This window comes from Bombus impatiens, unplaced genomic scaffold (assembly GCF_000188095.3).
Source record: "Bombus impatiens unplaced genomic scaffold, BIMP_2.2 scf_0344, whole genome shotgun sequence".
NCBI lineage: Eukaryota > Metazoa > Arthropoda > Insecta > Hymenoptera > Apidae > Bombus > Bombus impatiens.
The window spans coordinates 488,681-502,362 of NT_176763.1; the positions used below are offsets into that span (position 1 = coordinate 488,681).

Below are 13,682 nucleotides of genomic sequence, written 5' to 3' on the forward strand. Positions count from 1 at the left end.
ACAATACAGAGATTGAAATTACGATAAAATGTAGGTAAAACATTTTACAAAATTCTACTACAAAGTTTTACGAAAAAATTGCTCTTAAGTGAAAGATTCATTACATATTCATACTTAAATAACGATATGTTATTGAAATATTTTAATTATCTTTAAGTATCTTAATATACCGTATAATAGACGTTTGCACTATGGAATAAAATTTAATTCTTAATAGTACAAAACAAATCTATGAGAGATTGTCAACATTAAATATGAAATACGTATATTTTAAAAAATTAACTATTTTGAATTATGATTATACATATGTTACTAAATTGCATTACTATTAATTAGAAAATGTAGTGACAACTGAAACATACCATAATCATAACGAAGGTTATAGGACAATTAATAATTAGAATATATTATGTTTTGTACCTATTGATATTGCACATATTTTTTTCATAAAATGAATTATCCAAAAATACAATAAAATATTTTAAATATACGTAAGTATTATTTATTTTAAATATGTGAAAGATATATTTTTAAACACAATTACTTGCAATGAAAATATAATATATTTTTTAAAGTTATGTCGCGTATAAGTAATTTATTACTTTCCAAGTACAGTTATTAAACCCAATAGTAGTTATGAAACACATTTAAAATTTGTACTATAATCGTGGTAAACTTAAGACTATTTTCCAACTCTACACAATATGGTATTTTTGGTTGATTCATAGTTTAGAGTTTCAGCAATGTTTTAGCAGGTTTAAAATTTTGAAGAATTTATACGGTTCGTCTTGCAATATTCAAATTAACAGAAGTTTTGTTTCATAATACTCAATGTAAGTAACAGAAGTGTTGTGTGAAATATGAGGACGGATGAGCTACCTGTGAAAAAAATTCATTGCAGTTAGAAACTTTTTCAAGTTACATGTGATTCGTAATTTTGCGATTATAGAAATTTTTGCTTAAGAGATGACTCGATTAACAGGTTAAGAAACCAAGAACGTGATGACATACCATTGCAAAATAATACACCCTCTTCGTTATATCCTTCTTGGCAATAGCAACGTTTTCCGGACATGGTATTGTTCCGTTGTACGCAATGTGCACCCTCGATGCATTCAGAATCATCATTACATGAAGTATGTAACGCTACAATAGAAATATACATTGATCAGGCGTGTTGTTAATTAGATATAGAAGTGAATTAAATTTTTACATTTACGTTTATTTGGTTAGATAACTGTAAGAGCATTTAAAGTATTATATTTGTAATTATATTGTATAAATAGATTTAAGTTAATAATAAATAGGTATCTCACTGGAATATGGATACTGACTAATTCAAATTCAAGTGAAATAATTTTCAAATGAATATTTATCAAATATTCTCTTTTAAGAAAGAGATTATAGAACTTGTAATAAGCGTTTGGATAAAAAATGTTGGATATGAATACTTAAAATATATGTATATTACATTATATGCGAAATCTTACGCGTGATGACAATTTCATTTCAAAGTTTGGCAGATTTAATTTAGAATTTCTATAGTATTCGTACACTGCATATCTTAATGGAGTATTATCATTTTGTTAAAATCTTTTGCTCTTGCTACAATCAATATCTATATATTTATATCTGTTCTTAGAGCAGAACCAAATGTTCTTAATCGTCGTAAAAGATGCATTTTGAATTCATACAGACGCGTAACTTTCAACCATTTTATTTACAATAATCCTGTAATCAACGTAACAAAATTTTCTTCTCTGATATCTACTAAATTATGCATCTACAATAATAATTACTAATATAAATCTAAAAACTCTCATTCTAAATATTTAATTTAAATCCTAATACGAAGTAATTCACTACAAATTTAATTTCTTTGCAATTCGAAAATGTAATACGTAATACCTTTACTAGCAATATTCAACTAATTTTCGAATTACGTGATATATCGACTTTTATGTTTGCATCATGAAATAGCAAGAGTATATTAGAAAACAAGTAAATTGGCGTTGGGGTATAGCAAGCTGCAATGATATTCGTAAAGCTTTTCAATTTGCATAGATAACCTCGGTGCTGGTACCAACACCATCATATGTTCGCATATTGCAAGAGAGCACGTGAGTATATGCAAATGACAGTAGTACCTTGTGTACGAAGAAATTCAATATGTATCTTTCTTTTTTAATTGAATCCAAGATTTATTTAAAATAAATATAACATAATCTCCTATGCACGATCTTAAATTCTCAAGTGTATAATTATATAAATTAAATAAGAATTATAATAACGATCACATATGTATATAACAATTAAACCATAATAATTATAAACTCCGTGGATCGTTACAAATAAAAAAGTTCAAAAATAAAAAAGTTTCTAAAAATGTTTAGGAAGAATAAATTACCTTTGAATTTATTGGTACACGCGCCATTAAGAGGAGCGGAATAGTCTCCACAAAGACAACGTGTTCTTCCGTCACGATGATCCGACATACATGTTGTATTTTGGATTCCAGCGCAATCAGACTCCAATTTACATTCTCGAGCTTTCCCGACTGAAATTACAACCAATCCTTATGCGTGAAAGCGTTTTCTAACTTTCTAAATTTTGCTATTTTATTTATATTTGTCTAGAAATTATACATCTGTCCAAGAATGATAACATTCTTTTTTATAGTTTCTATTTGTTTAATACAAATAATATGAAATACGGCGGTATATACATTCTTTTGGATAACAGTGCTGTAAAGTAATACTTTATAATCATACGAAAGTGCATTGCTACAATTAGCAAGCGGCATCATCAAGACCAATAAGTCGCAAGAATTTGAATATCTGAAAAGCTTTCCTTTCAAATGTCTGACAAAAATCGCACATTTTAATATAATTGAGAGAATTGACAGATTGTTCCTTAAGTTGATAAGTCTCTTTGATTAACCTGGTGTAGGCGGTGGTGGAGAATTTTGGTTCTGCGTTGGGCTGGGTTTGCCGAATGTCGTAAGAGCCCAAGTAGACGATGGTGATACGAAAAACACCAGTAGAAGAAACGTCGCAAGTAATTGAAGATTTTTCGTCTTCTTCATTTTCGCCGGGTTTACTTGTTGCAGCTTCGATGTATGTACTTAAAACCCGCCAAAATGTCTATTCAACACTCAGCTTGTTCACTAGTCACTAACTTTCGAAGTTACAAAGTTTCGATTGCAAGACAGAAATCACTCGCTGCTGTTCACCAAGATATCAACCCTGACCGTCTTTTGTTGCAACGAAGTTAACGTCCGCACAAACTTTGCAAATTGCTTCGATGTACACTGATATCTAAATGACTATCGTAGTATCATTACAAGTAATAACGCTTAAATTTGCAAGAGAAGGTGGAAGAAAAATTTGCTCGCTGTTGCTTTCAGGTTGATTTTTATTTGAACGGAATACGATTACGTTCTATTCGAGAACTGCGTGTTACAAGGACGTTGGAAGGCCTTTTAAGCCTTTGAAGCATCCCCACCCTGTACCCCATGTGCTGCCACCACCGAAGTAGAAAGTACTCTACACCAAAACGTGGTTGGCCTACCACATCGTTGAAGAATCGGAGTATGCTTTCGCTCCCTTAAGTTTCGATCGTGGCAGGAGTTGTGGCCAGGAGAAATAGAACGGTTCCGTGCTAGAATAAAGCATCTCAACTTTAACTTCGTCACGATATATCGTACTTTCACGCTTTCGCCAAACATCTGTTTATTACGTTGAATAGATAGATTTTCGAAACTGCATATTTCTGAATATTTTCCTACGTATTTTGGGCTGTTTATTTTGGATTAGAATAATATCTAACTATTTAAAAAATTATCGATGGATTTTTGAAACTGCATATTTGCTACATATTTCGGGTTGTTAAAGTTGCAATAATATGTAATAGATATATGTAAAAAAAAAAATTACAGAGAATATCGTCATATAATCGAAACGTTATTTAATTAATTCTAGATACATTAAATAGATTTTACATCGTTATATGCAATGATATTTTATAAATATTTTCGCTACGTGTTTCGAGCTATTGAAAGTTAGAATGTTAGTTAATAAGTATGTAGTTAAAAATTGCAACAAATATTGTCATGTGATTAAAATATCAAATATTTTGTTCTAATTATTATTCATTATGTGGAACATCGTTATATGTATATGTGGTTTGTAATGGTTTATGGTATTAATATAGTATTATCATAATCACTTGTGTTTAAAGCGATTACCGAAGAGCCTAGTATTGTCATATTTTAGCGGGATATCAGAATTTCAATTTTGTTTGTACCATGTTTTTTCATCCATGAACTGTTAAATTTTCCAGGAATTTTATTATAGTTTCTGCAAACGCCTATTTTTATGAGTAGGTTTAACAAAGGATAATAAAAATTTTCGTCGAACTCAACACGTGGAAAACTGCACACTTTAAGACTCATGAGATATACTACACGAGCTCAAATTTACAGCTAGACAGGGTCTGAAGAAAGCAGAATAAAAGTAGTATACAAAATCGTTCTGTAAAATCACATAACGATTGTTAACGTTTCTTTCAGAGAATACAATTAATAATTACAATAATCCAACTTTTGACAGTTTTATCGACGTTTGACAAGTTTCCTTAGATGTAGCAAAGGTTAATTTGATAGGGTCGTATATGATAAATGTGAAAAAAATCACAAAGTTTATCACTGTTTCGAAGGAAGTAGTACACGAAAAGTCGTGTTTCGTTTTACACAGTCACGAAACCTTAACGGTCATACAACTCCCCTATCCATTAGAAAATCAAACCTCATTTAAAGCTTAGTATCTCATTTAAAAATGTTAATTTCATTCCAACTGATTTTCTGGATAAAAACTTCACTTTTGAAGGTATATATAGTTCAACTATATTTAAATAATTCTAAAAGATTGCCATATATTTCAAGATTTATTTTAAACAAATGTTTATGAATTTTAACTATAATTTTAAGGATGAAAATGTCAAAAATACCGTAATCGATGAAATGAAATGTGGAACGCCCATTTAACTGATCCAGGATCACTTCGCGGCGAATCGGTTATTATCCTGGAAATAGGTGTTCTGGGAAATATCAGCTGCCTACATATTCTTGCAGTGGCTCGCGTTAATATCTGTGTATACATTATGAATACACTGTTGTTACATACATTGTCGTACATAACAGTATTAACGAATTGATTGATTTTTACTGTATTAACATTGTTATCATGCTTTCGTATTGTTAACAAATTTCTTAAGATTGAGGAAAATACGAAAGAACCGTTACTGACATACGTGATTTTTCATTTGACTACATATATGTTAAAATACTTCTTAACCATTAAAAATCTTTTTCTTATTAATAAAAGAAAATGAGACATCAAAATTCGAGGACCTCGACTTAAAACACCCATTGTATTCAACAAAATCATATACACATTCTACATACTTAATTTATAAACGCATAAAAATTCGCGGTATAACAATTATAATTGCTTTATCGGACATCGTTGTTTGTTCGATAAGTGGAGTTCTACTGTACACTAACGTTAATTCACTGAACACTTATTAGTACACCTAGGCTAGACATAAATGGGTTTTGTAACTAGAAACTGAAATTGACATTTACTAACCGCACGTGTTATAAGGAAACCTAAATTGTATTATTACATTATTTTATTAATCTTTATAATTACAGTTGGCAAACGTTTCATAATGTACGGTCGGCAGTGTGGGTATTATATTGATTTATAATAAGTTACAAGGAATAGGCGGTAACACAACTAGCGAATCACGACAACTTCGACTTGGTAGTCCTCCTAACATACTTAACATCCCCGCCCACTTTGATAACTAACAATTAGAAGTTGGCAAGATGGTGGTGCTAGATTGTCAAGTATAATATAGTGATGGAAAGAATTTTCCATGAACGGTACAGGCTCAAAGCGTGTACTCTTCACTATCGCTCATCGTCATGCGTTGCTACATTGTTTTGTTTGTATATGTGACCACTTTCGGTCAATACGCTTACTTAATTTTACTTACTCCTACTGGAGTTTGTCAAGAACAACCACCGATCGGACCCGTATATTTTCTGCAGAATTTCTTTCCATCCTCGCGATACCCACGAATTACTCACACACCCTTTCACGAACTTGCGACGGCTATCGGTATTTAATACATAAATGTCAGGTTCTGGTACTTTATTTGGCGTGAAGGAACCGTAACTTTCGTTCTGTCGTTCTGAGTCCTCTGCTAGTGGCTTTATCGATAATCCTGTTATCCTTGCAAGCTCGTGCCACAGATGCTAGGATAACGGAGAACTGGATATTCCAAAAGTAACTGATCTTTTTAAGGGTAGCAAAGCAGAGGCATTGTTTTGAGGAAAATGTTTTATTTTATTCGAGGGACATTCCTCTAGTGGCGATACAACGATTTACGCGGCCAATTAATGCGTCGCATAATTGTGGCGCGTCTCTTTGTGAAAATTTTTTCAAGAATACTGAGTCACAACCTTCCGGATGTCTTGAAAGTTGTCGTTTCCCCTTCGTTGTTATTTGAAGCCGTCGAGGTGGATAATCCACAAGGTGGATAGCGCAATGTTTTAATTTTTTGTTTTCGAGACAAGCAGTTCATGCAATAGAGGCCGATTTTTCGACGCGTGAACGAACACTACTCTGATGAACATTGTTACAGCCCTGCTTCTAGTGATATAACCGCCATAAAAGTTGATATCGCCACTGACTTTTTGCAGTCTTCAGGACTTCGGTCATTTTCCGGAGAAGACTATGTACATTTATGGGAAAGGGACGATCAACGAGAACTTCCAAAAAATTATCTTTAATGTACGTCTTCTTGGTGACTAGTTAAGTCTATTAGAATGTAGCACACTTTGAAACACTATATCATTAAACGTTAGAGAAGCGTTGTTGGATTAGATTTCGCTCTTATCTGTAATCAATGCAAACACTAATTGTTCATCTATTCATCTAGGTATTGGATAATAGTAAATCCCACCTGCTTAACCTTATCAATCTCTGTCTAAGTTAATAATACTATAATCTAAGTTATTTCTTTGTGTTTTCGAGTCATTACATTTTTTTGATCTTACGACATTTTGTATTGACCAAATTAAACAATTTTCTCTTGGCAAGCGTACAAGGAGTTTCCTGCTGTCCTCTATAAATAAAGGAAGTAAACGGTAACAAAGTAACTGTAGCTGACGATTAAATGTAACATAGTTTGTTTTAAACATGGCAAATATGCATGCCCAAAATAAGTATACGAAAGTTGAGAAATTTATAACTTTGTTCCTACTATCTTATGGTTGAAATTTGCAGAAGTGTGTGTTCATGCACGCTACGTATATTGTATTACCTTCGAGCATCAATTACTGCATGCTGTCGACATATCACGAAGATTTCGTAACAGTCAGGCCTGTCTCGTATTTTCGAAAGAAGAAGGTATCGGAAGTGGATCGTGAATATTCACGTGGTTCGTTTGCGTGTTTTATTGAACGGGTAACAATTACCCCGACATGAACAAGATAATTGATTTCTATATAATTTATGTACATTCTTAATGAGCATATGTACATTGGAATTCCAGTAACATTAATGTCTAGGTTCACCTGTCTTGTAGGATTGAGAAGAAGGTCACTGAGAACAGCTAATCTGTTTCTTCCTATTCCAGCTTGTACAATGGAAGGCGAAAGAATTCAAATAGAAGAAGGAAAAAGTATTGTAGGATTGGAGAGTAGCTAATCTGTTGTTTCTTTCTATTCTACCTTGTACAGTGAAAAGCGAAAGAATTCAAATAGAGGAAAGAAAAGGATTATGTTAGGTTGTCCGAAAAGTGTCTTTCTTTTACAGACCTGTCTTTTACAACGATGCATCTTTATACAAACATGAAACCTAATCTGTCGAATGTTGTGATCTTTACTTTGATAGAACAAAATGGATCATACGTAATTCTATAAAATAATATAAAACGCAAAATGTGTGCATCCATTATTTCCTTATAAAACGAAAGAAACTTTTTGGACGACATTTAAAAATTGAAAAGATGTTGGTAAATATTCAAAGAGGAGACAAATGATGAATAATACACGCTGTGAATTGTAAATGGTTTATTATTATTCGAAAACTCGTGAGAAAGGCGACCGTTGTTCACGATTGTCCCTCTTTCGGAAAGCAAAGCATAGTAAACTCATTATTTCAAAGTTAACTCAGAAATAGGTACATTTGAATGGTTGAAGCTCAACTTAAGACTCGTGTTACTCAGTTGTTGCATATCGCGCTTAAAACAGAATATGTTAACCTTTAGAACCTATAAAAATAGCAGAATGCCATTAACGAATCAGAATTTGCAAGTGTTGTGTATTGTAATACATATGCCAGATATCATGAAAGCACGCGTAACCCTAAATTCTTGGTTGCTTGACAAACAATCACTGCAATCTTTCTTTCTTATTCTTTGTTAGATTGGTAATGGTAATAGTATGGAAAATGTAATGGGAAGGAAATATGCCAAAAAGATTTCTAGTTTGTGTGCTCGCTATAGTTTCAAAAGAAATTGAATATCTCGCGAAATGTTGAATTTTCAACGATATGACAGTATATCTTTTACAGTGCTGTGAATAATTATAAATTCAGATATATTTTCTGCATTATTGTTTCAATATTTCCAAGAAATCATTAATCCTGTCTGGTTATATCATGCGAATGGCAAATTATTAATAAATATTATTGTCTTTTATAATTGAAACTAAAAAATAAAAAAACAAATTTTCAGCGAGACATTGCTCCTATTTATACAGCTGTCACTACGAAAAACGTGATTTCTAGATTTCAGAATAAAATTATTATCCTGGTCAACATTGAGTTCTGATCTGAACCCGACCAAGGATCTGTAGCGAATTTTAGCAAGAAAAGTTGACGAGTTCATGAGGAGCTACTTATAGAAAATATGGTTGAACTTACAAAAAAGGAATAAAATCCGCGTGAGCGGATATTACAAATGAAACTTTAAAGAAGTTAGCGGATAGCGTATCTAACAGATTAATAGAAGTAATGGAAAATGAAGAAAAATCCACTAAATATTGAACGAAAACGTAGCAAAATAGAAATTTAGGTTATATTTCTTCATACTCAAAAACACAAGTTTAAATTTCTTGCAGACTTCAAAAGAAGAAAATTTATGTTTGTTGCATCTTCAGGTTTATTTTATGTTATAGCATGAAATTATATAATTATATAGTTTATCAATTTTTTTCTGATATTGTGAAAAATTTAAAAATGGAATTGAGTTTGTACATAGAATTCACAGAATCACTGGTTGAATCAGTTTATATAAATTTCGATTGAACTCATTAAGTGCACTTTGCAAGTGTACCGATATACTTACGAGAAAAATTATACCATAGAATTGATATAAAGCTTGTTATACACGTAAGAATCTTCTCCTACGATTCTGTAGTTTTTCCCAAAACCAAATTACACTCTAGTTCAGTTGCTGAATTATCTAGTATTCGAACGACGACGTTAACATCGAAAGAAAACATAGTATCGTCGAATAAAGAATAAGAAAATACAAATCATCCGGTTAAATTCGTTGTCCCGAGTTAGAATTAATATAAAGGCGAAACAGGAGTGGCATATTTATTTCTTAAGCATAGGTATTCAATTTATAGCGTATCATAAAAAGTTATAAGGGTTATGTGCGTTCTTTGATAGAGATCTCCTTCAAAAAACATGGTTTAGACTGACCTACTTCAGCAGTTCGTAATCGCTGACCGACCAATTGTAATTGCCTATTAGCCGACGTATGGAAACGTTATCAGACTAACTCTGGTGTAAATCGTTACATATTAGCATAAATAAGTTCAAGGCCCATGCGCAGCTGTGCGAATGATGCATTAATTTTTCTACGACATGATTTTGTCAAATAGCGTTAACCTTTATGAATGATATTTGTAATTATAAACAGGTACGTTTGTGAAATATGGATTAAATAAAATAAATATGCGGAATTCAAAATATGCCATGATTTTGTATTGAACATTTACGAATGATGTTTGTAATTATAAACACATACAAGATTTATTTTAAATAAAATAAAGATTAAGATTCACAAAACATTTTCTTTTTCACAATTGCAATTTCAATTGCGCGTCTGACAAAGTATAATACGATTTTCTTAAAGCATGCCTTCCATTAAAGTTGCTTCTCCAAATTCCTTTATAAATAAAATTATAATTTACCAATTAACAATATTAATAAATTGACAAGCTACAAGCTGTAGATTGTAAAGTTTTCTTTTACAATTTTATAATTTTTTTGCCAAATAGATTAATCAGATAACATGAAATTTGTGAACTTTCATTTCTTTTCTTATCCAACTAGGATCGCTCGTTCATATTAACTTGTAACTTGCGACTTGTAAAATTCTACTAGTATTAAAATTCTAATAGTATTACTTTAATTCTCTACAAGATGACTCGGAATGTGAAATAATCAAATATGGATTAAAGTAAAATAAGCAAATAGGATTCACAAAACATTTTCTTTTACAATTTCACTTTTGACTTATTCAATAAGTTACTATAAGTTATTTAAATTAAAAGATTAATTATAAAGTGATACAAAGAAATACGAAACACATATTTTCAAATTATTACTATACTTTTACGATGGAAATCGTAACTACGGGTTGCTTCTTCTGTAACCATCACAAGAAATTATTAGATGAGATTATTTGTTGAAATTTTCTTGTACTATACAGAATGCTCCGTCAACATTATCCACCTAAAATATCTTCTTTATTTCAAATAATGAATGAAAATATTACCGATAAAAGTAGTAGTCGTTCCAACAAAAACATAACATGAGGGGATGAGTAAATTAGTTCTCATTTTTAATAGAGAAAATGTTTATTCTTTTGAGTTTAAATTCGACAAGATCACGAATTCTAAATATAAAACTTACTTTAATATCTATCTTAGAAATGAAAATTGATCTCGACATCTCCTTTATCCTGCCCCATATAAAGACATTGTTGCTGCCACCATATTAGGATTATTTTTCAATTGTTATGTGAAATTTTTTCGCATACTATTCCTCATAACGAAGATATTTCAAATGGACAAAATTAATGGGATACCCTGTACAATATTTCGTTACAAAAATAAGTACGGATCAGACTTATAATTATCGTAAGGATACTCAGATAATGTCCAAGTATCCGTTCTTTCTGAACCTGAAGATGGGTCCAGTTTTAAATAAGGTACATATCTGTAATCCAAATCGTCCAGTCCATCCTCATAATCTATTCGAAGCATATCACTAATTCTTTTTAAATGGTCATCAGATTTATCAGCGAAGTATGGGTCTTTTGATGTCCGGAACATAGAAAGTATGTCTTTTCTCCAATTTTTTTCGAAATAATCATCATCCATAATTAATACCGGTGTTTCGACGTGTTCCAGAATTTCCGGACTTTCTTGAATTCCTGGAGCACTTTGCTGATTTTCTTGATTTCCCAGAACATCCAAATTTTCCTGACTTTCCAGATTTTCTTGATTTTCCAGAACACCCAAATTTCCTTGATTCTCCTCCTGATATTCCTGGTTATCCTGATTTACCTCACTTACCTGAATCTCGTCATTTTCTTCATTCTTCCAATTTTCCTGATTTTCCAAGTTTCCCTGGGTATCTAGATTTTCCAGGTTTCCCCCGCTTTCCTGATATTGATTTACTTGACTTTCCATATTTTCCGGATACCAATTTTCCTGATTTCCCAGGTACTCCCAAATTTCCTGATTTTCGTCCTCGTGATCTTCCTGAATTTCCAGATTTTCAAGCCCATCTATAGGTGTATAGATCGATCCACTTAATACTGAAGCATCTTGCAAGTTGATGCTGCTATCAGTGGTATAATCTTTCATAGGTTGTGTCTTCATGGCATTTTGCAGTAGTAACGAAAGAAGCGCATAATATTCCGAATTTTCTTCTTTCCCATTTTCTACTTGTTTCGGTTCTTCGGTTATAAAGTGATCTTGTATTTCGGAAAAATTATGTACAGTAGTATCTTTATCTGATTCATTAATTTCAATATTTTTTGCACTATCAACTTTCAATACAGACGACGATTCACTGTCTTCTGTTGGAGAGTCTCGATCGGGTTTTGCTATCGGTATAATGTCATGTTCTTCATTGATGGGCTGATTCTTATCGTGATGCGAATCTTCTACATGTCCCATTGTGTTTATCAATGCTACTTTATCTTCCGATGTGTGTAATTCTTCGGGTGCAACAGTACTTTTGTCAAACGTCGATTGTTGGTCGAATAAATTTTTTGATTCTGCTTCTCGAATGTTGTCTATAGCCTTGGCTTCCATCGAATCGATATGATAATTTTGCCATATTGTGTAAGAAGCCCATCCGACAAACAGTAGCAGTTCCAAGTACAGGATTAGTTTCACACATTGTATTATTTCTTCACATATGTGGTGTGTGCTCACGGATTTCAAATATGTGAAACCTTTCTTGTCGGGAATTGAATTTCCATGTCCCTCCTCCACACTTATAAGCTTGTCTGTGATAAAAGAAATAAAGAGATTAAGTTGTAGTTTATGTGTTGCATTGAAAAAGATTGATGACAACGAATAAAAGTATCTCTAAATAGTCAAATATAATTAAATAATAACTGGTGGAGTAAAATCACTTTCAGAATCACTTGTCTTCTGCACACTCTCTTAACAAAGTTTTGATATACTAACGCTTAAATTCGCAATTTTTGGACGATATCTATGCACGTTATTAACATTCAATTCATTAAAAATGTATATTGATATGCTGAAATTAGAAAGAATGCACTAATACATGTTCGAACTTTGGCGTTTTTCCTTATAAACAGGAGAAGTTATTTCCTGGGATAATAACTATATGTGGAATATGCAACATGTTTATGTATAACACTAAGTGCAAGTACAAGTTCAAATTAACATTTATAAGAAGTTGAAATGGAATATTTCTCTCATTTATTAGAGTGTCACACAATAAATTATAATTTCAGTTAACCATGATCATATAAAAAGACTGCTGGATGGTTCAAAGTGATTTTTCCATAAATATTTCTATTTCCCAAAAAAATTTTTTTTGCAAATTATGAAACGAAGAATTAAAAAAACTACGCGAAGATTAATTAATTACGCATTGTAAAATTTACATGTGCACGCGCAATAAAAACAATAAATATGAAGAGAATAAACTTACCATTACTGATGCTCCACTGTTCCTTCATGATGAACGATCTGCCATAAACTAACTATTGAGGAAGAAAGAACATTAAATGGTAAACGCAAAAGTACAAATTAACCTCGACCTGGCAAAGTTTAGCATAAAGAGAAATAAAAGGTCGCATCAACGATAAAACTTAGTCTCCTACCACAAGTTTCATACTACGAGGAAGATGTCCATAGGTCAAGACATATCTCCTATAGGTCATCTACAATTTTATGCTTGTTGTGAATAAAGAAACCTGCTTTTGTTTTGCTAATTGTTTTGCTAACTGTTTTGTCGAATAAGCATTTCCTTAAATTATATATTCTCAATCACGATTCTAAAACAACGACATTTTTTATTAGATTTGAAACTAAAATGATTCTT

General features: G+C 31.8%; 2 protein-coding genes across 2 annotated transcripts; both read right to left on the reverse strand.

The window, feature by feature from the left end:
- Positions 1–580: 580 nt before the first annotated feature.
- LOC100743860 lies at positions 581–3,466 on the reverse strand. Its single transcript, XM_003489551.4, has 4 exons — positions 2,941–3,466; positions 2,408–2,557; positions 1,012–1,146; positions 581–879 (listed from the first exon to the last, which is right to left on the reverse strand). The coding sequence occupies exons 1-4, from the start codon at positions 3,083–3,085 to the stop codon at positions 803–805; spliced, it is 507 nt and encodes a 168-aa protein (XP_003489599.1). The 5' UTR covers positions 3,086–3,466; the 3' UTR covers positions 581–802.
- Positions 3,467–10,093: 6,627 nt separating this feature from the next.
- Positions 10,094–13,682, reverse strand: LOC100744092 (uncharacterized protein PF11_0213). Its single transcript, XM_003489553.4, has 2 exons — positions 13,290–13,682; positions 10,094–12,609 (listed from the first exon to the last, which is right to left on the reverse strand). Exons 1-2 carry the CDS (start codon positions 13,315–13,317, stop codon positions 11,192–11,194), a joined length of 1,446 nt encoding a protein of 481 aa, XP_003489601.1. The 5' UTR covers positions 13,318–13,682; the 3' UTR covers positions 10,094–11,191.

Excerpts from the sequence above, each read along its gene's own strand:
- LOC100743860 (XM_003489551.4), bottom strand. The coding sequence starts at position 3,085 with ATGAAGAAGACGAAAAATCTTCAATTACTTGCGACGTTTCTTCTACTG. Across the intron at positions 2,558-2,940 it reads TCCACCACCGCCTACACCAG|TCGGGAAAGCTCGAGAATGT; the intron begins GTTAATCAAAGA and ends TTGTAATTTCAG. Across the intron at positions 880-1,011 it reads GGGTGTATTATTTTGCAATG|GTAGCTCATCCGTCCTCATA; the intron begins GTATGTCATCAC and ends TTTTTTTCACAG.
- LOC100744092 (XM_003489553.4), bottom strand. The coding sequence starts at position 13,317 with ATGAAGGAACAGTGGAGCATCAGTAATG. Across the intron at positions 12,610-13,289 it reads ACAGTGGAGCATCAGTAATG|ACAAGCTTATAAGTGTGGAG; the intron begins GTAAGTTTATTC and ends CTTTTATCACAG.